Source organism: Buteo buteo, chromosome 10 (assembly GCF_964188355.1).
Source record: "Buteo buteo chromosome 10, bButBut1.hap1.1, whole genome shotgun sequence".
NCBI lineage: Eukaryota > Metazoa > Chordata > Aves > Accipitriformes > Accipitridae > Buteo > Buteo buteo.
Window position 1 is genome coordinate 19,096,116 of NC_134180.1, and position 26,123 is coordinate 19,122,238.

At 45.8% G+C, this 26,123-nt stretch overlaps 1 protein-coding gene across 3 annotated transcripts in view; it reads right to left on the minus strand.

Annotated features, from left to right (window-relative positions):
• Positions 1-19,197, minus strand: part of NR5A2 (nuclear receptor subfamily 5 group A member 2) — an 86,732-nt gene extending 67,535 nt beyond the window's left edge. Inside the window, exons 1-5 of one of the 3 annotated variants that reach the window (XM_075038861.1) lie at positions 19,183-19,197; positions 18,562-18,699; positions 15,960-16,078; positions 14,515-14,656; positions 11,141-11,787 (exon numbers count right to left, since the gene is read on the minus strand). In XM_075038861.1, coding sequence (XP_074894962.1) covers positions 11,141-11,787; positions 14,515-14,656; positions 15,960-16,078; positions 18,562-18,643 — 990 coding nt within the window. In that variant the 5' untranslated portion in view covers positions 18,644-18,699; positions 19,183-19,197. Of the gene's footprint in view, positions 1-11,140; positions 11,788-14,514; positions 14,657-15,959; positions 16,079-16,585; positions 16,701-18,561; positions 18,780-19,182 lie in introns of those variants that run through there. The other 2 variants (XM_075038859.1, XM_075038862.1) reach the window with 2 other exon arrangements.
• Between the last annotated feature and the right edge of the window lie 6,926 nt (positions 19,198-26,123).

The window sequence follows — 26,123 nt, forward strand, 5'->3', positions numbered from 1 at the left end:
GCTTCAGGAGTAGCAAGATGGAAAGGAGACTGCTGGCCTGTCCAACCCACCCACTCTGAACCTTTTTCTCAAAGATTTCCACCTTTTCCCAAAAGGGTGCACAAGAAATTTATGGGGTTGGCACTAAAACACACTGACTGTTGCTGAAGGTCTCTGTAGGATAGGTCAGTGGAGCCCAGAGCCACAAATAACTGTAGTTACTGCCTCCTATGTAGTGGCTGTGGTACTAACACTATTCCCAAGAAAGAGAAAGGAAGAGGAAATAAATAACAAAAAGGGCATTTAGAAATAACATGTAGTAAATATGAAATGTAAAAACTTGACAAAGGCAGCTTTACAGAAGAAACCAGGAAACTGGCAGATGCTGCAAGTGAAACTGGAAATACAGTATTCAAGATCTTAACTTGCACTTCTTATTTGGACAAAATTCTCATTGGCTTCAGTAAAGTTTTCTTCTGATAAGCAGTACAAGACTGGGCCCGTAAGCACAACCTGACTCACACTGAAAATTACTATATGCAATACTGACTTGTTCAGCGCTCTATTTAGGAGAGTAAGCAGTTGTAGGTACACATTTATTTCCTTATACAGGGAATTCCGGCCCTAGCATGGAGACAAGGATGGTTCCCAGCACCCTGTTACTCTTTTCTCCCCATACCTTGAAGAAGGATGAAGTCGATTAGGGGATGACTAGACAGCCCTGTCTCTACCTCCTCTAAAGTGCTGGATTAGCCCTCAGACTAAATAAGCAGCTGGTGCACAAGGGCTGCAGCAAGCCGCTTCTCAAGCGGTGAGGGATTATGACTCAGCACCACCAGTCACTGTGTTTGCTCATTACTCAGGACAAATTGTGAGACTGCAGTAAGTATTCCCCAATAAATACCACAAGGTATCCAGATGAAACAGACGGTGCTGACTGTAACACCAGAATAAAGATACAATTCTTCGTCACATCCAGTGTCACTTAGTCAGGGTGATGTTTCCTGTATTCAGCAAACATGCCAGTAAAAGAATTTCCTTGGCATACAGACAACATGGAAATGTCCTTTTAAAAAATCAGTTAATACCAACAGAATTCATGAGCTAGCTGCAACCATTTCCTATGCTATGGAAAGAACACTTGAATAAGGTTAACCAAGACATTTCACCCTTCCAACATCCCCCCTCCCCATCTATTTCTGGATGTCTTCTTTTGTTCACCCTTTGCTAATTATAGTGGCCTTGCTTAGGTGATATTTATAGTCTTAAAAGAGTTGCCTGACTTTTAGAACACTTTATTCATGTATATTTCCTGTGTTTATTGTTGCCTCAACTAATTTTTTAAATTAAATTTACTTGATCCAAGATTTTATTTAGCAACAAATATCAAAGTACTTTTCTTTCAACAAATGCAAGAGCTGTATTTAGATGTAAAAAGCATTTTTCTATTTCTGAATTTCTGAAAACAGATTTTAGTTTCTTTCCCTTTCCAAGTGATGGGTATGACAGACAATTCCAGAATTAGACAAAATGACTTTTTTTTTCACCACAATATGATTATTTGGTATCTTATTTTACTAATTTATCACATATTTTTTTGTCTGTAATGGTTGCTTTAATGACTGGGGTGTTTCCAAGGCACAGTGTTAAATATTTGTTTGCTCAGACTGCCCCGATGTTTACCTAACCACCTATAATTGAACTTCTACCAGTTACAGAAGCAGAAAAAAAGACATTGAGGATGTCCATCTAAAATTATAGCTTCACTGTGCCCCCAGCACTGTATTTTACCTCTTTCTTAGTTTTCCTTCATTCCTTCTTAAATCTGCCCTTTTACTTCTTCTGTAGTTGCTCTGCAAACGTGCCTGCAGTCATGCCAATAGCAACAACTTTCAGTCCCTATTTCAAAAGCTCAAATAAAGAACATTTTAGGGAAAAAATCTGGTGCGTGTCTTTCAACTCTACTGAAAGCAGATGGACTTGGGGAAAGGTTAAAGCAAAGTGTGAGGTGAACATGCTGGCGGTTCACCTTTCAGCAGAGACCCTTTCTCCTTTCCCTGGTAGCTGCCATCCACTCGGACACGCACAGGCAGAAGTAAGGGCATTGCGCCTCTGCGGAGGACAAACCCGGGCAGCCGCGGCATCCCCCCCGTTCAGTGCTCCGGCACCCCGATGCCTGCGGATGTGTCCCCGAGCTGCGCCCGCGCAGTGCTGCCTAGCGGGACCGCCGAAGGGCAGACCAGCCCGTTGCAGCCCACTCCCAGCGGCGACGCAGGGAAGGGGGTGCTGCTTCCCAGGCGGGCTGCCAGAGCCCGCAGCCCTGCTCCCACCCAGGGCGTACACGCCTCGAGCCCAGCGTTGGGCGCCGACCCCGAGGCCCGCCTCGCCCTGCGCGGCAGTGGGGGCTGAGCGCGGCGCGGGCGCGGAAACGCGGGCAGCAGGGCGGCTGCCCAGGGGACAGCGCTCAGCCTCGTGCGGTGCCTCAGGCTGCCCGCCCACACCCCTTTTACGCAGCAGCCAGCCCCAGGTCGGGGAGGAGGAACGTGGGAGAGAGGCAGAGCCGCAGCCCTTGAGTTAGCTGCTCTGTTAGGGTTTGCTCCCGGAGTTACTTGCCGATGTCCCGCGCAGGGCGCAGCTCCTCTTTCAGACACAGGGCCCTGAGGGAACCTGCAGGCACTAACAGCCCCACCTGGCCCCCACCCGCGGCGCCATTTAAGCTCCAGGCAAGGCCCTGGCACTCCCTGGGCTGCCTCACAGCTACGGCTCCCTCACCGCCTGTGCGTGCTCTTGCCTTGTCCCCGCAAATCGTGCCTTGTTCCTGGGTGTCCTGAGGGTGGTGGGGTGGGCCACTCCCGCCGGCAGCCCCGGGGCCTGCCCTGGTTTGAGCACAGGGGCGGCAGGCCTGTGTCCCTCAGCCAGGCTGAGGTGGCAGGGGCTGCAGCGCCTGTCGGTTTCTGTGGCATGTGGAGAGCAAATGTTTCAGATCCATTTTATAATGCGGTAAGACAGTGTGTCGTGATTCAGCCAACATTAACTCTGAATAAAACCGTGCTTTTTATTCAGAGTTGAAATGAAACCTGATAATTAAGAGGTTTCTTATTAGGGAAAAAAAAAAAAAAAATCAGAAAACAGTTAAAGGCTGTCCTAAAGATAGTGATGTTACGTTTCAGTTTGCTTTTAACTGCTCTTTCCAGCCAGGTGTGGGAAAAGTGGGAGGGATTAAATAGCTATGTCACTTTCACGTCACTTTACTGAAAGATCTGTACTGCACTCATTTAACAGAGTACCAGATTTTGGACACGGCCACTGTCTTCATATTGGCTGTAATGGAATTCAAACCAAATGTCTATCATTCATTTGGATATTTCTTGAATTGCACTCAGGTTTAAACTAATTTTTGAAACATTATTTCCTCTTGTACTAAAACTCATCCTTTCTTGAGGTTGCTATTTTTATGCATTGGCTTATCGGGGGGGTAATAAGCAACTGAATCTTATTTGCAGCACGTGAAATTTTTCTTTGCTTCCTTTTAGAAGTAGTCTTGTAACTTGAGGCTATGAAATGGCGCAAACCGTGATAGCTTTGATGCATGACAAAAAAAAAAAATAAAAAAAAAATTAAATCCATGGCTAAGTTTTTGGCTAGCATAAAATGACATGCTTCCCTTGCAATAGATGGGTTGTTCTATTTTAGAAGTCTGAAAATCTGCTTGTTAATGCATACTGGCCAAAGTTTGGAAGTAGAGAGATACCAGAGAGATGTTTAAGTGCAGTCTGCCTCTTGATTTTACTCCCTCTATTTGAAACTCTATTTTATAATAATTTTAAAATTGGAAATGGAAAAGACTTAAGCCCTCTAGTATGTTCCTGTGCCTATACAGCTGTATAGTGCGTCCAACCTGTTCTGAGTGATCTTACAATTAACAACACAATTTGAAAGCCCTCAGCTTTAGGCCTTTTCTCTAATAATAAGTCTGATGACTGAATGTTGTGGAAAGCATCTTCTCGGTGCTACTATGGGTAGAATAGAGTTCCCCACTCTCTAAGTTCTTTGTTTTGTTCAGATGTTGTGCTTCTACATGGCTGCCATATAGTTGTATTCATTGCTTCATCAAGCTATGAATGTTCAGATCTCTTAATCTTTCTTCATAAATCACACTTTCCTCTGCTTTTCTTGTCATTTGTCAGCATTTTTCAGCCCTAGAGCTGAGTGGATTATGTGAGCTATTGACTCCATAGTGCTGTATATACAAAGATGTTCATCTCTTCATCGGGAGCAGCTTACCTCTACATATGAAAGTATAGAATAACATCCATTTATATTATAGGGCTTCAGCAGGGCTGATAGGAAGTCAGTAAGTGACTTCACTATAGCTAGGATTTCATCCTTACTGTAGGTGATCCTAAAGGCTACAGGTTAACAGAAGAACATCCTTAAATCTGAATGGCCTTGGTGATAGATTCAGAGAGGCAAACTTTTACCGTAACTGGGAACCATCCCATACAACAGAAGTATCATACAGGTACCGTACACAAGTGCTGGATCTGAATGAAACAGGTATCGTACAAAAACTCTGGATCTGAATGAAACAAATTCTCTTCCTGTAGTAAAATTTACTGCCTGGTTGTAGGAAATGTCATAATTTGAAGGAGGGAAAATTGCTTTTCTTGTGGCAGAAACTTGCAAAAAATTGAGTTCTTTGCAAGTGAAGATCTGTCACTAACAATAAAACTGTGACTTTCTTAAGCAAAACCAGGAAACATAGCTATGATTTTCCAAGAGACTGGAATTGTTTAATTTTTAATGTGCAAAGCTCTCTCCATCATTTGGCAGAAAGAGCAAATCCTCACAGCAGAAAATAACAGTTAAAAATAGTGGTCTGGAAATACAACAGATTATGTTAACATGGCTGAGCATTCAATGTTCAGTTTCTTAGCCAGTACAGTAGTCATTATTAGCATTCACTCTAATATCACTTTGGACTAGCCACAGCATGCAAGATCTAAAGAGCACTAACTTTTTTCATGTTGCCCTACAGCAATGTGATATACATTTGGTAATGCACCCAACTGATCTTTCTACTGTCACTGCTGGCAGTTGTCAAACTTAAATTGGAAACTTACACTTTGAAGAAAAAAATTAAACTGTAATGTTAAACTTCCCTTTTGTGTAACAAATGCCTTCAACTCACAGATGAACATGCAAGTATGGCTCTTCCCTTCCATCAAGGCTGCAGCGTCAAATTGCTCAAATTTTCTCTAATAATAAGTAACAAAACATTGTTACTGCATCATGGCTATTCATGGGAACTTGGGTAAGTTTGCTACAGTGAACTGGTGACTGCAGATCCACTCAAGCGTAGAAGTGACAGTGTTTAAAAAAAACCCGCCTACATGGAGCATGGTTCTTAGTCTCAGCATGATGCCGAATATTGGGTGTTAGATGGAAAAATGACTAAATCCAGAGCAACTGAATTCAGTCTCCTGCTATCAAAGGTGATAACACCATACGGCAGAGTGAAACTAAAGTATCCAGCTCCAACATGAAAGGGTGCAGGAGAACGTCATCTTTCTTCTTACCCCTAGAAAAAGTGCCAGAGGCTTAGCATCGAGCAAACTGTTTAGAAAGGCTGCAAAATGACATGGCCACATGTTGAAATACTGCATTTGGTGACATCCTTTGTTCAGAGGAGAGCCAGAATAAGATCATAAAGTTAACTTTTAGCAGAGTGTTCCCCTACAGGGTTCAGCTATGTGGCAGGTATAATCCCATGCTTCATTAAACCCTGGTTTCTCTGCTGAGTCTTCTTTCTATAGCAATGATTTTACTATTTCTGAAATTAAATTAATGATTCTAAAGCAAAGAATTATTTGGTTGTGTAAGAGAAACACTTCTCCCTTTCCCCAACATTTTTTATACATTTGAGAAATACTTTTTTCAGATCCAGATACACATAAACTAGATTAAAAATCAACAGCGACACATGACAACATATTATCTAATCTGATTACTGATATTAAGGGAAATCCTGGACATCAGTTTCTGGCAGCTTCCCTGATTCAAAGAACACTGCAGAAGTTTTATTTCATCACCTATATTAGTTACATTTCCTGTCCTGATAAACATACTACAAAGTCCAAAAGCATTTCAAGTTATCAAATTGCTTTTGATTACTTAAGTCTAAATAATATATCAACATGTCATCATCCTGATGAAGAACTTTTAAGGTATTCCACTGTTGATATTTTTTCCTCAAAAAAAAAAAAAATCCCCAAACTAATTTTTTTTCCTATTCTGTGTTAATTCAGTTAAATAATTGGATTTCTGTACTGCAATTCCTTATTTTCTACGCATTTCTTGATACATGATTACATGGAGACTGAAATTTGAAATTAAAAATGATGTATTGAGTATTATATTACTATATCTATATAAATACATTTTACAGAAAAAAATTAAGACTCCAGGAGTCCTGTTAATCCTATTCATGCTAAGTTTGCACTGCTTTAAGAAATAATTTGAAACTCTGCTAATATAGTTGTGCTTATGGGGAATATGTAATACAAAAATAGACCTGTTAGCTTATTAGCTGCTAAAACATCTGTATTACCATGTACTGTAGAAGTTCTATAGATAGGGTTCTTTTGAGATACGTGGTTAAACCCATTGTTTCTTTGAAGGCCACATGTGGAGCTAGTGTAAGCATGGACAAATTTATACTTATAGCAAGAAATCTGTCCCAGAACTGATACAGTCTGATATCAATGAATAGCCTAAATTTGCAAACCCAGTGAATAGTTCTAGGATGAGCTTCTTTAACATGAAGTACACTAGCTCTTCCTGCAATCATTCACTAAATGGGTTTGTGCTCACATAGTACTTTGACCTATGACATCCTCACTAAAATAGCCAAATAATTCAAGGCAGTATTTTTTTTGTGAGTCACAAGTCCTTTAGTGTCTTTTTTGTAACTATCAGCATTTAGTTAATTTTCTGATCCTCAGCCAGGAGAAAGTATCCTGAGGACTGTTATACAGTGCAGGTCCTGTCTTCTTCCTGCTCCAAGCAGAGACTGCTTTCTTTTATGGGTTCAGGAATACTTAGCTTTGGAAGTAGTTGTTGAATTTTCCCTGATGAGGGCTGATGAGGAAAGACCAGTCCAGTGGAACTGTCTGCATCCTTTCTCGAGGCCAGGTAACCTTTGGACTCTAGAAACTCTTGCAATATTTTCTTTTTAGCTTTGTACAAAGACCTTTCACCTGGCTAAGGCAGCTGGCTACAAATCTAGCATCCCCAGGGCATTCCTGAGTTTTCTTAGCTGAGGATAAGACGGATATATCTTACTTTTATATTTACTGAGCTTTCAACAACTCCAGAATAGCAAACAAAGGCCTTCTTTACTATTACTGTTAGTATCATCATGAGTCTACTGGGAGGTTATCTCTGTATTCTTATTTCATCTGTGTATAAAGAACTATACAGAAACATTTCTCATTATGAATAAGCAAGTAATATGTGATGTCAAACCCCCAAATTTATGATGTAATTACTAATTACAAAGTATTCTGACTTCACAAGACAGATAGGTATGTTTGAGATTTTAGCAGGTATTAAATTCAAAGTTACAGGATTGCAACTGGCTGATTTGGATCTTTCTCTGACATTAATACTAATTCTGATGTGTGCTTCATTAATATTTCCATTAATTTCCGATATCCAACATGAAGATGGGAGGATCTGCTCCTAAGCAAGTGTGAGCATTAGCCTTAAATTAGGTACTTAAATTCATATACAGGTCAAATTCTATAAAATGCAGTGCACGCTATAGGTTGTTCCTGCTCAGTCAATATTTTTACCTTTTACATGCTTACATGTATAACACATACCAAAAGAGGTGTTGACAATTTGTAGAGCAACAAGTAAGATGATCGTGTTTGATAAGCATAAGCTGATAAAAGCTTCATGAAATAAAGTTTTAAAACATGTTTGTTATCACTTAAGATCTCTTTTAAAAAAACCCCAATTTTCAGCCAAATGGAAAGAAAAAGAGAAAACTTTAAAACTGTACTTCACTGGTGTTTTTTTGTTATTATCTCTAGGGTAAATGTGGCCTAAACCACTGATGGACTGGGACAGCATTTTTTTATCATGTGCTCCTCCTTTTCAGTCCCTCCTGAACTCTGCTAGCTACAAATCTCTAGGTGCAGCAGAAAGGAAAATGTTTGCCCTTTTATATGAATTGAAGAGACAAATGTGTAAGACTAAATTTAGAATGAAGTGAAAGGATACAGTAAAGAATTGCAAACATGCTGATTAGTAACTCGCAGCCAGTTGTGCAAGGCATCACTTATGACAAAATCATGATGAATTTCATACAAGCCACATTTATACTTTTTTACTGTTTAATTAAGTAATTTAAAATTTTAGTCCCACAGATCTACTAATGCACCTGTCTTACCCGAAAGACATGTCAAGATTCAGTTGTTAAGTTAAGTTTAGACAGGTAAGAATAATAAGAAAATATCTTCTCAAGCAAATACATACTTCTCAGCTGTGTATAGGCAGGGTACTAAGTTAGCTGTTCTGAAAATCTAGTTGCACCTTTATCACAATTGCCTCTTCCCTTCCTTCTGAAATTAAAATCTCTGTCATATCCTTAGGTGTTGTGGTTTGGTTTGGTTTTTTTTCCCTCCCCCACTGGTATTCATGTTCTGTGGAGCAATCTGAAATAGCTGCTTTTGCTACCTTGATCAGAAGGAACTGAAACCATGGATGGATAGAAGAGAGCTGTGTTCAGTAAAGGTTTGGAAACCCTTTGTTTAATTCTGATCCTCTGCTCTCAGCTGCAAAGAGATATGATGTTACCTGGTGCTGTTAATGGTGTAGAGTCTGATCTAAATACATTTTGAGCACCTCACTTTTCTGAAGTTGAGAAGCTTAAAGTTCTTAGCATTGTGTGTAATCTGGCCCCTAAATATCGGATGTAGATGGATTTCCAAGTGTGTTGCTATTGTTCTGGAATACTGTGCAGTTTAGTTGATCTTGTCCAATTGGAAAAAAAAAAAAAAAATCTGGATATGCCAGTAGGTATGAAACTGTCTGAACTCTAAGTTTCTAAGATGTAAAGGGAACAAATACTAAGATGAAACCAATGACTTCTAAAAATGTGTGAAAGTCAATTCATTAGTCAAAGGCTATATGTAGTGAATTACTAGAATATATGTATTTCCAGAAGTCTGTATATACATGGTAGTTTATATATATGTCCAGAGCCAGGAGAAGTTGGTCAGAATTTTCATGAAACAAATTTCTGCATCTTATGTGTCCATACTAGTAAACATGTTGGTTGAAGAATATCATCCCGGATGAGGTTGGAAGTGAAGACCGTCTCTAAAACTATTCCTAGTATAGCATGTTGAATGCTTATAAAATCTGCCTATTGATTAAGGCACGGAACCATAAAAAGTAGACGTTTCCTGAATATGTTTTCATATTCTCACTTCAATCATAACTGGAATTTTAAGGCAGATCATAACTTTAAAATTCTTATACTAAAGCTAGTTCTCCAAGTCTCAGTGATTTTTAACATGGTTACTCCAGACTAAAGTAATCCTCAGTATATGGGTAGAAAGATCTGGTCCCTGATATTTAGGACATAGTCTATTGGAAATGTAACGTGTTTGCAGTTTTAATTTTTAAATTATTTAAAATGCGTAGCATGGCTTATAGCTTACTATAAAATTGTAAACAACTTAGCAAACAAAGATGTGACAGTATTTTCCTCTCTTTAATCCATTTTCTTTTTCCCCTCTGAGTAAACTTCCTCCCTTCTTTCTCTTTACACAGACTGAGTTTTTAATGGTTCCTGCAACCATTCTCATGAAAAATTAGAGAGAAACTGGAGTTGTATATGTAACATATACAGCTTGCTTTTCTTGTAATCAGGCTTTATTTCATGTGTCTGCATCATTATGGTTATGACAGAAATACTGTTGTGGCAAGCATCCTGACTGCAGCTCTTGATTCATGTAGATTCAATTCTCAGTGAACTTCTACAGTAATTGTTGTTTTTAGATATTGTATTATTTTTCCCTTAGCTTGGCAGTAGTCAGCAAGAAATTATGTGTAGTCCCAAAACTTTACAGATTTCAGCAGCAAATATTTGTGGCAAAAACATCTCTGTATAACAGACAGAGATTCAGTAACTAGCAATATAATAGCGAAATTCAGATGTGATTTAAGTTCATCATCTTGAGGTTTTTTTTTGAGACAGAAGATCATTCATTCCAGAGCTAAGTTCTGTATCAAGAGAGTGGTTAAAAACTGTAGTTTCTCTCTATTGTCTTATCCCGAATTTCTGGCTTAAAATTTCAGACCTGACCACAACAGACCACAAAACTGCCTTAACAAAAAGTCCAAGAAATGTAAAGGGGGGAATTTCTGGCCAGAGAGTTGTGCAGGAGGATTCATTGGGTGCTCCAACAAAATTAAGAGCCTAAAGGTCACTGTAGGCAGCCTAGGTTAAGGGAATCCCCCATGTATCAGTGATGATGAGAAACAAAAGGAGTCCTTAAGGTATCTTCTTCCTCCTTGCTTTCTGTTCTGTGTGTACCCTGCTTAGGATGCAGCCGTCATGGTTAACTACATGCACGGGAATGCACAAAATAATATCCCAGTGAGAAAGTGAATATTCCAAATATGGACTTATATAAGGAGTGTACAGAGATGCACAGAAATGGCATTCCCCTATATGTTAAATGAGGTAATAAAATAATTACATAAATGAATGTACAATGGTGTAACAGGCATGCTTACAACTCTGAATACAAGCCAGACAGTGAGCAATACTGACAGAGAAAGAGTAAAATTTATGTGAGGCCCTATGGAGGTTAATAACAGTTGTGATAAATAGTAAAGTACAGAAGAGCTGAACTGAAACTTGAATCTCTTTGCTACGGCTAATTACAGGCTCAGGTGGAAGACAACTACAAGTTTCTCCTCATAATAGTCTGCCTACTTCAAGCCAAATAAATTAAGAATGAGATGCTGGGGGGCGAAGGAAGAAAAGGTAAAACATACTTTCTTGCTTAAAGTACAACATTGTAACAAATGGTATCTTTTTCTTGATTGAATTATAATATAATGCAAGATTGTTACCTACCTTAAGTTCTCTGAAAAAGATGCTACTCCTAGCCCATTCAACAATGGAGAAGAGGGTTTGGTCAGCCATTTTACACATAAGCCCAAATGTGTTGAGCTTCTCATGTTTGCTTCTGTTCGCTTGCTCTTGCTGCAGATATGCCATGATCTTAGCTTGGACTTGCGGCTCATCTGGCTCACATTTCAGGAGTTCCAATATCAGATGTGGAATACTTGCTGGTGAGCTTGTTTGATAACTATCCATGTATGAGTAGCCCATTATTGATTCTGGTGAACTAGTGTAAGGGTCAGGGTACTCAGACTTGATAGCACGGCTTGGAAAATGGCCATAGGTTTGGTAACCTTGCAAACTGCCATGGGGTGGCATTGTCATACTAATTGGAGAAGTTACAAAGGGACTTCTGTCATAGTCTGTAGGAGGCAAGGCAGTATGGTTCAGAGGTAGGCCTTTGGAGGCAGAATGGATGTTCTGGATTGCAGAAGATATTGTCAGGTCAGTCGGCATCGCTTGGATCACCTGAGTCATGGCTTCCAGTTTAAGTCCATTTGCTCGGATAAGAGCTTTCTTCTGCTGCTTCAACGCCCTGTCTCTCTTGTACATTGGCCCAAACTTGTTTCGGCCACCACGCATTCGGTCAGCTCGCACAGCTGTCAGGGGAGAGGAGGAAGTAAATCATAATTAAAACTTGGAATCAACATTCTTTAATGAAACACACATCAGGACAGAGCAAAAAGGTAAAAATGTAACTCCCCCTTTTTTTTTTTTTAAATTCAAAGTAGCACTTTTATTCCTAAAGAAAAAGATTTATTTGACTTAACAAATGTCACTTTTTTCTGGTAATTTAAATATCACATGCATATATTACTAACATAGAAAGACTTCTCTTTACATTGATTAGGACACAGGGACAAACACAATGGTTGGCTACAGGAATTTCACACCTGCTATGGGATCATGTGGAGATCTCAATGTATATTTGGTTTTATGTCAAGCTACTATGTCATTAAGATACAAGGGCTGATGTCCAGAATTTGTCTGAGACGTATCCAGCAGACCACATTGTCTCATTATAATCATTCCATTACTGCCTTCCACCGCAGCAAAACATCTGAAATGTAAATTGTGAAATGTTCAGTAATCACAAAGGGGAATACGTTTGTCTTGGCAAAAAGGAAATATTTCCTTTTGATGATTCTTCATGTTGATGTAAAACTTTAAGAGATTTCTAGTTAGTTGAACAGCTCTACAGAAATGTTTAGCTGCAGTTGGAATGTGCAGAGAGAAAGCTGTCAGCTTGCTACTTTCCACACAGAAGGTGGTAGTGAAACAGAAACTATTGACATTGTTCTGGCTTGTAATATCTCTGGAATTAGAAATAATTAAAACAAATCCACCTCAACAGCTGCCTTGGGAGTCATACTGGTGGTCTCTGTCACAGCAGTGTCTGTCACCATGTTATATATGTAATGGACTAGCGAGGAGCTCTCACCAAGCCCACCTTGCCCAACGGCAATTAGATTGAAAGGGGAACCTTTGACAGCCTGGTGACATGTTGAGACTGCTGAGATTGCTGGAGGTTAAGTTCTTGAGCTTTTTATCTTAGGGATTAGTAGAACATTAAAAATTTATTATGAATGCTAGATACGCATAATACTGTACATTATCATAAGGACTTTAACGTTTAATGATTTTTTTGGTCCATGGTAATTTATGAACTAGACTTTAAGGCTATATATATTGCTGTTGGGGGAATACACATATAAATGTCACAAGTATTTACAATTATGGAAGCACATGTTCTTCCAATTTTCTAAACAAAGGAAAAGAAGTTGTATGGATGTGTGGATAAAGAAGCTAAAGTACATTTTCTAGAGTATCTTTAAAACTACAGGCACTTTGCTTAAATTTGTAATAAAAATGTTGCTGCTAATATTGCTGTTGAATGTTGATTTTGAGCAAAATACAGGAAATTAAAATAATTAATCACCATGCTGGTAAATGTAAGTAACTTTAAATCTGTATACATAGTACCCTTTCAGGTATTCTGTAATTAAAAACTGTGACCCAAACTGGATTAACAAATGCTTTTCTATAACTGTTATAGAAATTAAGGTGAACTGCATGTAATCACAGAAGACAAAATTTGATTCTGTATCATTGTCAGCAACTGAGAGGAGTTAAAAGTAGGAGTAGATAAATGTATTTTGTCCTTATTCTTAACGTCAACAATGAGAAAAGGATTCCAAATGTCCTGTTATGGTACTACTTGAATTTGGAAGAACATGCAGTGGTTCAGGATGTTTATTGCAGTGTGTCAGTGCTAGCTCAGTCTTGTGGGCAAACAGAATAGTATTGAATCCATCAAACTGCAGGAGGGTGATTTTTCTGTTTATCTTCAGCTATATCAACAGCTTTCCTTTGCCAGACTCAGGTGATCGGGTCTTATCATTTATGGTTCCCTTAAGGGTTTATGGTTTCCCTCCTTGGCCTGATTGTTCCTGGTTAAGCATCTAGGGTGAATGCCATTTCAGTACAATTGTAAGAATAAGGAATTTAGGAGCTTGTCCTTGGTCAAGTAGAAATGTCATTTGCTGTGAAATCTGAAATTTAGTATTTTATATACCAAAGTTAGAATTAACTGTGTATGATTCGCAAATTCAAGTCAATGATAATTCTGCATTCAGTTGTCTCAAAGGGTATTGTACATTTTCATTGTTCTCTGTACATGAGAAAGTGAAATCAAATCAAAAAGTATGCTTCAAAATGCCTTATTCTCTTTCATTTGTAACAGCATCTCAGGTGTAGCATCACAAAAATATAGGACACAACTTTAGAGATTATTTGGTTCCTTAATCCCAAAGGCAAGTTGGTGTGAGAAAAACCCTTATTTTATCTGTTTCTCTGTTTTCTGCCTTATTGTCAGAAGAATAAAAAAAACAACCGTAGATAAAATATAAAGAAAACCAGACCACTCTCCATAGCAATGACTAATTTTTTTTCTAATCTGGACACTTCTTACGTATTTTATGTTTAATCTAAATTAAGTCCTTTTAAAAAGCTGCAAAACTATTCTATCTAGATCCATTCATTCACAAACTCTAAAATACTGAAATATCAAATTATATACATATATGAAGAAATGGATTATGGTTTTGACTAGTTGTTAGTGATTTACCATTTACTCATTAGATTTTTTTTTATAAAGCAACAATTTCACTGAGCATACAAAGTCACCTTTTACTATAATTTCAAAACCACAATAAATATGTAGCTTTTTTTTTTATAAAATAGCATGGAATAACATATGAAATCCTATCGTTTTCAAAATTAATCTATAGTATAGTTGACAATATCAGCAAGACTATAGCTCTTACCTTCCAATTTCATTCCAACACTTAGACATTTTTGAAATCGACAGTAAGGGCATCGTTTTCTCTGTGTTTTGTCAATCTGGCAATTCTGATTTTCTATACATGTGTACCTTTTGTTATTCTGGACTGTTCGCTTAAAGAATCCCTGTATGATAGATACAAAAGTTAGCCTGTTTTGTTTGAATAGTGCGTTTCAGCATTTTATTTTATGGAAATCATTGCAACATATTTTTCAGACACCACTCAAGCACTTATGAAGTTACATAGTTTATTTTAAATTACAGTGAGATATACCCAGGAGAAAACCATCACACTCCAGCGGAGGTTTTCTTATGTTACTGCTATGTTTTATAGACTTATGCCAAAGCTTGGTAAGACTGGCTATAGTCTCCTATGCCCCTAACAGTGTCAGCAGAAATAGAGAGGCTGACCAGTTCCTTTTGTATTCTTTAATCATTGAAAAATTATTAAAGTCTTCCTTTTCAAGTACTTTTACATTAAATAAATAGGGACACTGTTGCAAAGATAACAGAAATATGGAATACCTCTGGCTACTGTACATCCCAGTGGTCCATGCTAGAGGCATAATAAGTGCTTGTTGTTCATTTCTCATTGATTATTTTTTAATGAAAATATAATGTGCTAAGCTAATTTTTCCATGCAACTGAATATTTTAAATTGCATTGTTCTGGCAAAGGAGTTTCCTTTACAGTGCATTACTTAAGTAACCATAAAGAACTTTAAAAAAAATTTACATGACAAATTTGACATGTCATAAATTCATAAGTATTTAAACCCTTTAGTATAATAGAACCATGCAGATACATTTATCTTCCAATATGGTAAGTTACATTTACAAATATTTTATTTTCAAAATTAATGAATGTTCTAAACCAAATCATACATCAGTTACTTGCTTTTGTGTGTTGAGTGAGCTCTGACAGTTATAGTTTGTATGAAAAAGTGCATGGTCATTATAGTCACAGAAATTTACATTGTAATACTGAAGGATGAAAAAATCTTAAGAAAGCTGCATTAGATTTTCCAAAGCTGATCTGTACTGAGGATACTTTTCCTACTTTATCCTCAAGGAACAGAAATACTCTGAATGTATATAAATCAACTAAAATCAATATTTAGGACAGTTAGGAATGAAAGTTGTTCTAGAACTACATCACTTCACAACAGCAGAATACTTAAAAGCACTGATAAAACTACAATGCAACACAGTCCAAGTTGTTTCCATTTGTGCAGATGAGATCTCTCCAAGAGAATTCTAATTCCTAAAGTTTTTTGGTGGTTAATTTTTTATGTGAATGTAACACGAAATAAATCAGAAATAAGCCAAATTATTACACATCTGTTTTCTTTAATTATCATTTTTTCTGCTTATATTTGAAACTTTTTTTTGCTGTACTTGTGTTTGTATGAAGTAATTAGTACAGAACCTTGCAGCTTTCACAAGTGAGAAGTCCATAATGGTACCCAGACACCTTATCTCCACAGACTGGACACAGTTCCTCCAGGTCTTCATCATAAGAGTAATTCACCATTTTAAACTGAGACACTGGAGAAAGGAGAAATAGCACATTCAATTAGAATTTACATTAATAACTCAGATTTTCTGCAACAGTTCTCATCTAGAGGGAAAGCTCACTTAAATTTACATACGACTGCAAATTGAGGGGAAAAAAAAGTTATATTTTAAAAGCACAGTTTGCATTGAGACGTGCAACTTTCCATCAACAGCAAATCTGCATGATACTTAGCAAGTGGAACAAACCCCATTAGCTCCTCAGTTTTATGTTCTAAATATTTATATTTACAGAGTGCCCTTAACCTAGTCCCTAGTTTACGGAATCACAAACTAAATGAATTCATTTAAATCCGAAAATTATCACGGGCAAGCTTTAAAAAAGCAGAATAAGATTAAGTGTCACTTGTGTATTTAAAGCAACTCAGTTCGTTTCCTTTAAAGTTTTCTTTCAACATCAGCCTGCAAATATTTACTTAGCCTAAACTTCTATCTTACAGACCCAGCACTTTTGCGCCGCGTTAAATCCAAGTTACTTACTTCCAAAACCAGCTTAAAACAGCGTCCTCCGCGCCCCCCAAACTCGTTGTCTCGGGGTGACCGCCACCCCTCCGAGCTAGCTCGCTCTCCCACCCCGCCCCCGCCGATGGGGTGAGCGCTGCATGCCCGGAGCCCCCGGCTTTTGCAGCCAGCGGTCCCGCGGCGAGGGGGGAGACCCTTTTCAGCCCCCGTCGGCGCGGCTCCCCGCGGGTCGGCAGAGGGGTAGCGGGCCGGGACTGCCGTCCTCGGGGGATGCGGTCGGGGCCTGCGCGGCCGGCGCCCCCCGGTACCGGGGGCTGGCGGGAAACCCGCGCGCCGGGGCCGCCTGAAGTTTCTGCCGCTCGGGGAAAAGGCGGGGAGGGGCCGGCAGTCAGGAGGGGACGGGGCCGGGGAGGTAAAACAAGCTGAATGAAGGCACGGGGCGCGGCCACTCGAGCCGGGCTCCCCCTCAAAGAGCCCAGTCAGCAGCTCTGGTTAGTCCCCAAAAGAAAGCCCACCGCTCACCGCGGGGCCGGTTTCCTTCCCCTTCCCTGCTGCTAAACCTCCGATCTGCTGGACAAGCGCAGCGGCAGCGGAGGGCTCCTGAGCGAGGCGAGGGCATAAGCAGCGGCACCGCTTAGGAAGTCGCCTCTTTGCCGGTAACCCCGCGGCTGCCACGGTTCGGGGGCACCGGGGCGGTCAGAGTCCTCCCGAAGCCCCCGGACTGGTGTGCCGGCTGGGGGCGCGGGAGCTGCGCGCCTCTCCGGCCGGGCAAAGGGGCTGCGCCCCGGCACTCGGGGGAGCTGCCGGGGAGCGGGGGGGACATTAACTCGCCCCCACACAGCCGGGAAAACGTTTCCAGAGCGACCTCGGCACGGCCCGGGATCGCCGCCTGCCAGCGGCGTGGGGCGGACACGGGCGGCCGCAGGCGGCGGCGGAGGAGGGCCCTGCCCTCCCCTCTGCTCCCGCGGCCGCGGCTCCAGGGCCCGGCGCTGGGACGAAGTTCCCCTCCCTCGCAGGCAAAACCAAGTGGGAAGCAGGGGTTTTCCTAGCGCCGTGCCCTGGCACGGAGCCTCCTCCGCGGGCGAGGAAAGGGGCGGGCGGGCCGCCCCCGGCACTTCCGAGGCCCCCGGCCCACCCCGCCCCTGCTTCCCAGCAGGCTCCCGGCAGAAGGGAGGATAATTTCGAAAGAGCAGCCGGGACGAGGAGTTTGTGCCCCAGGAGAGGCGCGCAGGGCAGGGCGGGGTGGCCAGCGCCCGCGCACCGGACTGCCGGCCCCGAGTCAGGGAGCCAACCCTCCCGGCGGCGGCCCTCGGAGGGGGTCTCCGCTGCCTCCCTCCGCGCAGCGCTCCGGCCCGTAGTGCGGCACCGGGAACGGCCCCGTCCCGCCCCACAGAAGCATTTCCCGCGCCCAGCTGGGGCATCCCGCTGCCTTCGCGGGTACCTCGCAAGGGCTCAAATCCGCCGCGGCGTCGGGGCTCTCTGCTGCGAAGTTTCGCACCGCCGCCACTGCCACCTGCGTTGTGCCTGCGGGCGCCGCACCCGCGGTGCAGAGCCCTCGGGGTCCCGTTTCGGGACGGTGTGAAACACACGGGGTGCTCGGCAGGACTTCCCCGCCTAACTCCCCCTGCCATAAACTTCAGTTTTGCGCTGACCGGGAACGCGGTGTCCCCGAGCAGCGACCGGCGGGGCGTCTGCACCCCAGGGCAGGCTCCCGCCGGCCAGATGCTTGACGGTTCCCCGGCGGCGGTTGCACCTCCTGGTCGGGGCCTCGCCGTCCCCTTGGCGCTGGTGCCCCGGGTCCCGGTGCCCGCCCGAGCCACGCTGGAAGTTGGCCCGCGAAGGCAGCGGCTCGGCGGGGCGCGGAGCGGGCGCGGGCGGCTGCGGGGGAGCTCGCAGGCAGCCGCCGTAAACTTTTTTGGCAGGACGAAGGGGCGGTTTGCCACGGGGGGGCCGAGCGTGCGCGAAGGGGGAGCGCCGTGCCTTTCCCCCCTTACCTTGCATGTTTTCCGGCATCTGCCCCTGTTCCCCATTCGACCGGGCGAGTCCCAGGGCCTCCGTCTCCACTTTGGGCAGCATGACAAGGCGGCTGCGGGCCGGGCTGCGGGCTCCGTGTCCGTCCGCGACACCAGCACCTGGACACGGCAGCACAGATTTAGCTGGAGCAAGGGGCGCTCGGCGGCCGCTGCGTCTTCCTCCTCCTCCTCTTCCCTCCCTCTGCTCCACGCCAGCCCTCGCCCTGCTGCAGCGGGAGCACCGAGCGGCCCCGGCCGCCGGGAAGCGCCGCCGGGTGCCCGCGGCTGGGGGAGCCGGGGAGCGGTAGTCGGGCTGCAGGCGGCGGGGGCAGAGAGGAGGAGGAGGAGGAGGGGGAAGACCGGGGGGTGCCGGGGAGGAAGGAGGAACCCCGGGAGCCCTCAGCAGCTCCGCCCGGGGCTCAGCACGGCGGCAGCTCGGCGTCCCGATCCATGCGGAGCGGCACAGTGCACAGGAGCGCTCTGCCGCCGCCGGTGCTGCTAGACAGGGTTCCCACCCCCGTCCCCCTCCTCCCTTCCTCCCCCCTCCTCCTCCTCCTCCCCCCCCCTTCCCCCCGCCACAAGTGCGGAGGTGCCGATCGGGACCTCTAGCCCCGGGCCCGCGGGGAGGCGCTCCCGGAGCCCGAGGGCTGCAGGGCGCGGGGGGCTCCGCCGAAGGGGGGCCCCGACACCGCCCTTGCAGCCAATAAGGCAGAGGCGGGATGAGCAACACCCCCCGCGCACACACACGCACCACACACACGCGCGCAGGAGCACACACACTTGCCCAGCGGGCTCCCCCTCTGCCCGGTTGTTCACCCGGGCTGCGGAGTGGGGGCCTAGGCTGCAGCCGCTCCTCCCCGCCCCAGCGGAGCCCGCGGGGCCACCGGCCCCAGCGAGCCGGGCTGCGCCTGCCCTCCCTTCCCGCGGTGTGCCTCCCTGCCGGCGGGCAGCCCCTCTCCAGCTCCGTTGGGGCCGGCGGGGCAATGCCCCCGCCCGGCCAGCGGCGGCTGCGAGATCCCCGGCCTTCGCCTTCCCTCGGGGCGGGCGGGGGTAGGCAGCGGAACACCCTGCGCTTGGAGAACCCCGGCCCTTGCGGCCACGTTGCCGCCGCGCAGCCCTGGAGCCTGAGAAGAGCAGGCGGCTGCCGCGCTTGAGCTTGCTGTACCTATTCTGGCTTTTTGAGTCTCCCTCCCCTAAACTTGCGAAATCTGTCAGTGCCGGTTGCGTCGTTTGCACAAAAGCCAATGCCCCGGCAGAGCCATCGCTTGAGCAAGAGCCTCCCTTCCCCGGCTCTAGGTGCAGCAAGTGGCACTCGTTTCCAAGTTGTCCCGAAGAACTCGTTTCTCGCAAGGGGGTGCCTCGGCGGCGAGAGCCGGGCGGCCCCGCGGCGCGGCGTGGCGGGGGGCCCGGGGGTGGTGGGGTGCCGAGCCGTCCGGCGAGCCGGGCCGGGGGTCTGCCCGCCCCCGCTGCCCTTCTCGCCCCTCCCACGCTGGGACCGTCCGGAGGGCTCCGCGCCGCTCCCACTGCGGCGCGTAGGTTTGGCGGTGTGGGATGAGTGATATTTGCACCTTTGAAAGCATCCGAGCCCCCCGCCCGAGCGCTCGGCTGCCCGTACTCCTCTGACACTTTCATCTCCGTTGTGTATATTAAGAGCTGAAAATATTTGGCGATGAAAATTGCTCCGGATTGAAAGTGAGGCGCAGAACTGTCTCCAGCGCAGGGTATAGCATTTCCCGTCGGCTGGGAGAGAGTTTGTGAAAACTGACCCTCGTTGTAACTTACTAAATACTTGCGATGGTCGCAAGGTGACCGGCGGTGGGACAGTCCCTCCACGTGCAGAGAGCGGACGCGGCTGTGCTCTTCCCCTGTCAGTTCAAACTTTTCGCACCCAGTAACTGGAAGAAGAGACCTTTGCTTAATTCAGCGCAGATCCCGTGCCAACCCAACACCAGCATCACTGGAGTAGAAAACGTCTCTTTCTTTCCTTCTCTGTGCAGGGTTTAACATTTTGGGGATGGACCCAACGCGCAGAGAGGCTCGGACCTCTCGGGCTCCTTCCGTTCTCACCGCTCCCCCATTCACCTTTGGGCGGGAGGGCGAGCAGGCGAACTCTTGATCTGTAGCAACACGTTATTTCTCAAGTTATCATTTGACAGTTCAGCAGTTCGCCAGCGTCTAAGTTTTAGCAGAGCAACATGGCGAGCCGCGGGAGCGGCCGAGATAGCTACGGCGGAGTGGCTGGACACCATCCGGAGGGAATGCCCTCGTTCCTAGGTAGAAGTAGCTCGGGCTGAGACTCCGTCTCGGCCCTTGGGAAGTTGTTCCCAGATACATTAATTACAAACAACCCCTCTCGCAAGCGTCACCGTGTAGCATCGCCCTGCGCTGAGCCCGGGCGTCTCAGCGCTGGCGGCGTCCGCTGCGCAGCGGCGGCTCCGCTCCGCTCCGCTTCCTCGGGCGCCCGCCGGGACGGGGTCGGGGCTGCGGGCCGGGGGTCCCCGCGGCGCGGCAGGGCCGCGGCCCTCCGGCCTTGCGAGCCTGCAGCCGGGCCGCCTTGGGCTGCTGCTGGCCCGACGGGCGGCCAGAGGACCCCGGGGGCCGCTCGCAGAGGAGCTTCGCCTCCTCGCAGCCCTTCTCCGCAGGAGAAGCGCTGTCAGAGCACAGCTCCGGCTGCATTTGCAGCAGACCGTGGGAAGTTGAGTACACATCGGCAGGACACTGACGGACCTGGGTCCTGCAGCCCGCTGCGCTCCGTCGGGGAAAGAGCCGGTCCCTTCCCTCCCGCTCGCCGCCGGCTGGGTCACGCCGCTTGGCGACGCCCCGCCGGGGCGCTCCGTGCCGCCGCTCTCGCTATCTCTGCTCCGGCAGAGGCACCCGCGTTTTAGGCGAAAGCCGGGGAAGGAAACCCAGTGTCCGGAGAGGGGACGCGAAACCGGCCCAAGCGCAGCCGGGGCCAGGCGGGCCGCAGCCCCCGCGGGCAGCCCGGCCGGGACGGCCGCCTGTCCCCGCCGGCGGCTGGGCTGGGCCGGGCCGGGCCGGCTCACCCCCGCCGACACTCTCCCTCGGGCACGACCCTAGCACCAGTTTCCGGCTCCTTCGCTCCCACTCGTGGGCTTAATGTCATTCCGCCGGGCAAGGGTTTGGAGTGAGTTCAAACTGTACATCGCAAAGCCACTCCGCGAGCTATCGCTATGGTTGAAAATACTTTGGAGTGGTTATTGCACATCCACATTTCTCCGAACAGTTTAGGGCAGTACCTATTATAAATGATACCTGGTCCCTCGTGGCTACGTTTAATTTAACATGGAGTTCTAGCTCTCACGATTGCCTTGAGCAACCTTAATTACCCTTTCTTCTAATCTCTTCTCCATTTCTTACTAAGTTCTCCAAACTTTTTTTAAATGTGATTTCTCTCCTGAGTTTGCCTGCCTTGTTCTGACTTTGCCTGAAGGTCTTGATTGACGCGTGTAATTATAATTATAAAAGATGATGGCTCGGGGAGCCTCCAGCAGCCTTGATTAGTACGAGGAGCAAGACCTGGAATATTTTATACTTCCCTATTTAAATGTATGTACATTTACATTAAAAAAACACGGTCTAATTTTAAATAATCTGAAGCTTCTTCCACCTCTTTGTTTTCAAACTAGAGGGTTTTGTGTGATGATATTTCAAGGAAAGCTCCAATTTCTTACAGCTTGAAGGAGACCACAGAACCTGCGCAAATTTCAAAGCCTTTTTCCCTAAGCGGGGACATTTCCATCTTGGAGAGTCTGCTCGATGAGCAACAAATAGCACGCTCCCTTCTAGTTTTCTGTCGGAAAGTGTCCCGGGGAAGGTTTGATTTATCTTCCCAGCAAACCAGCGAAAGAGAACTTTTTTGTGGGATGTTCAAGACAAACTTCGCAGAAGCAAATAAATTAAATAAATAAATGGAGGACTGAAACTTTTCTGCTGGGAAGTCTAAATCCAAAGCCGATCAAAAAGACTTAGAGGGAAGTATTTAAGAAAGAGAGAAATCCGCATCCTGCCCCCCTTCCTCTCCCGCTGACCATTCCCGTTTGCTGCCAGCCCAGAGCCGCTCTGAGCAATCACTCACTGAGACCGGCGGCTTCAGCCAGGCGCGGGGCGAGAGTCACGGTCACGCAGCCTGTCCCCGGCGCAGCGACACAGCCCCGGGCACAGGCTGGCACAGCCCCGGGCACGGAGCGGGGCGGCCCCGGGCAATGCGCCGGAGAAGGCAGCGTGCGGCCGCGCGGCAGGCACAGCACCCCTCTGCAGCTGGGGAAGTTTATAATGCGAGTTTGCTGCTTCACCTCACACACCTCTTACGCCCAACTTTACGAGACTGTTTACACCACGAAAAGTGTATCCAAGACAGGCTCTGCTCTACTGTCTTTCCCCCCCTTTCCTTTTCTTCCCTTTCTTTTCTTGCCCTTCCCTCTTCTCTTCTCTTCTCTTCTCTTCTCTTCTCTTCTCTTCTCTTCTCTTCTCTTCTCTTCTCTTCTCTTCTCTTCTCTTCTCTTCTCTTCTCTTCTCTTCTCTTCTCCCTTTCATCTCATGTCTTCCCCCCCTCCGCTCCTTGTTTTCAACAAATCACCAATACAGTATGAAAGGGAGAGTACCTCGAAACCTTCCAAATCCCGTAGCCAACGGGCGCCTTTCATCATTCTGCCGAGGAAATATTGCTTTTAATTCCTAGGGATTCATTTGAGCGGAGGCTGTTAGTGCCTCCAACTCGGGCTTTATAAAGTAAACTGTCCCCTCTAGAGAACAGACACCCCCCCCCCCCCCGCCAAAACAGAAACACAAAAATATACTTTTTTTCTGTATCTTTTTTTGATCCACTGTCAGGGAAACAGAGTGGGTGCTTCAGGCTGAAATACTTTCGGCAGTAAAGCACACACCACAGAGGATCGCTTTCCAAAGCCTTTTATCTGCCGCGAATCATTCAGTGTTGCCTTACGGAGATGTCGATCCTCTCCGGTCCGAAATAGAGAACCATTTCCAAACAGTCAATTATTGACGGAAAAGCTATTTTTCAAGCCCGGCCAAGCTTACTGCCGCACGCTGGAATGCACTGCCGCCTTATAAACACCTGGCAGCAGCGTGATGCAAAACTACAGGAGACTCCGGAGTGAGGAGTGAGCTGGGCCAAGTGGGTGGTAAAGCATCGCCGTGATTGCCTTTCTTTTATTGCTAAGTGAGTCATCAGTGAGATGTCGTAACCCTTCACCTCCTCCAGCCTCTGTCTGCTCCGGCCCGCCCGGGTCGGGGCGTAGGGCCCCGCCGCGCCCCCGGCCGCATCGCCCCGGCTCGGGGCGCACTCCCTCCGGCGGGGCCGCCCGCCCCCCAGGCGGCACGGCACCGCACGGCACGGCACGGCACGGCACGCGTGTGGGCAGGGACGGTTACTCATTTCTAGCTGCAAGGCAGCTTTCCCACCGAGATTGTGCTGAACAAACTGGAAGGCGTGGAAGGGCTGAGGCCCCGGGGAGGTGCGAAAGCTGAGACACCCCCGGGCGCCCTTCGGGAGGTGGTGAGCCCTGCCCAGAGCTGGCAGGAGGGGTTGCCTGGATCAACAGCATCAGCAGCGAAGAGCAGCCTTTTCTGCGCGGCAGCCTTGATCCGTTAGGGCACTTAGAGATCCAGGTTTGCAAGCAGGAACTCTGCTAGATTTTTTTTGTTTCCCCCCTCCGCGATAAATCATGAGTTCCGTAGGGAAAACGCCTTCTAGTCCCGCACTGCTTGGACCTGTTGCCGCTAACGGGTAAACGTGCTCGCTCTGATCGCTCCTGCCTGCTGCGGGGTGGCGGCTTCCCCTCCCGAAGGGGAGGCGAGGAGGTGAATCCGAAAGCGGGGGCCCCTCTCCGCGCCCGCCCGCCCGCCCAGAAGCGGAGCCGCTGCCCGGCGCGGTGCTCCGCGGTGCGGCACGGGCGGCAGCGCTGCCGACGGGAGCCGCCGCGGGGCCGGGCCGAAGGGACGCCGCGGACGATCCCGGCGCTCCCCTCCGCCGCCGCGAACCCACCGCCCCTTTCCAACACTGATAATTATTTACTTTTCTGATGACGCTCTTCTGTTTCTGCCTGTGCTGCCCTTTTGGAGCCGCGAGTGGAACATCTAGGTAAAAAAGCAAGAGCTTGGTCTGGAAATAGAACTCCAAACATATTTGTATATAAAGCAAGGCTTCTGTCAGGGCTGAGCGCCGGTTTCTGTATCATAAGAGATAATTGATTTCTATCCTGCACAGACAGGCTTAAAAATGAAATTTCTTTTGCTGAGGCAACTGACCTTGATCTGTTGGTGGAATAAAAAGGATGTTTTAGGTCTGCTCCCCCCCCCCCCCCGCCCCCAATAATTGTGTTTTGAAGCTTGGAAAAGTTTAGTTAAAAAATAATTTAATAGCTGATCTTTATCATGAAAAAAGTTCAAGCTCACATATATATATCTAGCTCATATAAGATTTCTCCACACATAAGCATAAAATCATAAAACAAACCACAAGAAGATAAACTAGGCATAGTTTATACTGAGAAATCTTGGTAAGGTTTGTGTACATATGCATGTCTGTTCATTGTACATAAGAATGTATTAATATATATTAATATATAAGGTAATATATGTAATGTACTCGTGTAATATGTGAGTAAACTCTAGACATCAATAATAATCTGGCATGAGAAGTTGTAACGGTTTTCCCCACAATGCTGCCAAACGCAACTCCTGCTGCAGATAATTCTTCCCTTTCACCCTATGTAAAGACAAGTTTGAGAGCTGACCTTTAAATTGCTCACACGGACGAGTGGCTGGAGGCGTTTTGTCAGCATTGGAGGTTTCCCTCTGGAGACCATAGGCATCATCACTATTACTTTACCTGATGTATTTGGGTATTTAAAATCAGACTAACTGGAAAAAAATCGTGTGTAAATGTAAATACTGTCCCTTTTGTAGACAGCTCATTTGCAGTATCATGACGGGAAAAGTATTTAATGGGAAGAAAATTGATAAAAGTAAAGAATAACAGCAAAAGTTCTCTATTATAAAAAAATCACCTATGGCTCATGTCTTGCAGCCCTCGCACAGCCCAAACAGTTCACTCCTGTGGAAGCTTTGCCTGCATCATTGCTGGCCAAAATCCTAATCCAAACTTTTAAAGGTAATATGTGCTGTCTTTGTTAATCATATGAAATATCATTATATATGCACAATAATAATAATAATAATACAGAAAACCAAACCTTGCCAAACTCAAGAGTACTAATTATAATACTGTAAACTGCCTGAGGACATACATTAAAATTAAGATGGCGGTAAGTATTATACAAGCTGAAAAATTTTACAGTAAGAAACTACAATTAGATTATTTTTCCTCTTATATAACCTTTTTTTCAAGTTAATGAAACAGTTATTTCTGTTAAATAATCATAGCTAATGCTTATAAAAATTGCAGTGTCCCTGATGACACTAAGACAAGAGGCTGGTTAGAGGAAGAATAAAACTAGTCAAGTAGCTTTGTATTGCCCCAGAATCTGGTAGAAGAAAAAAAT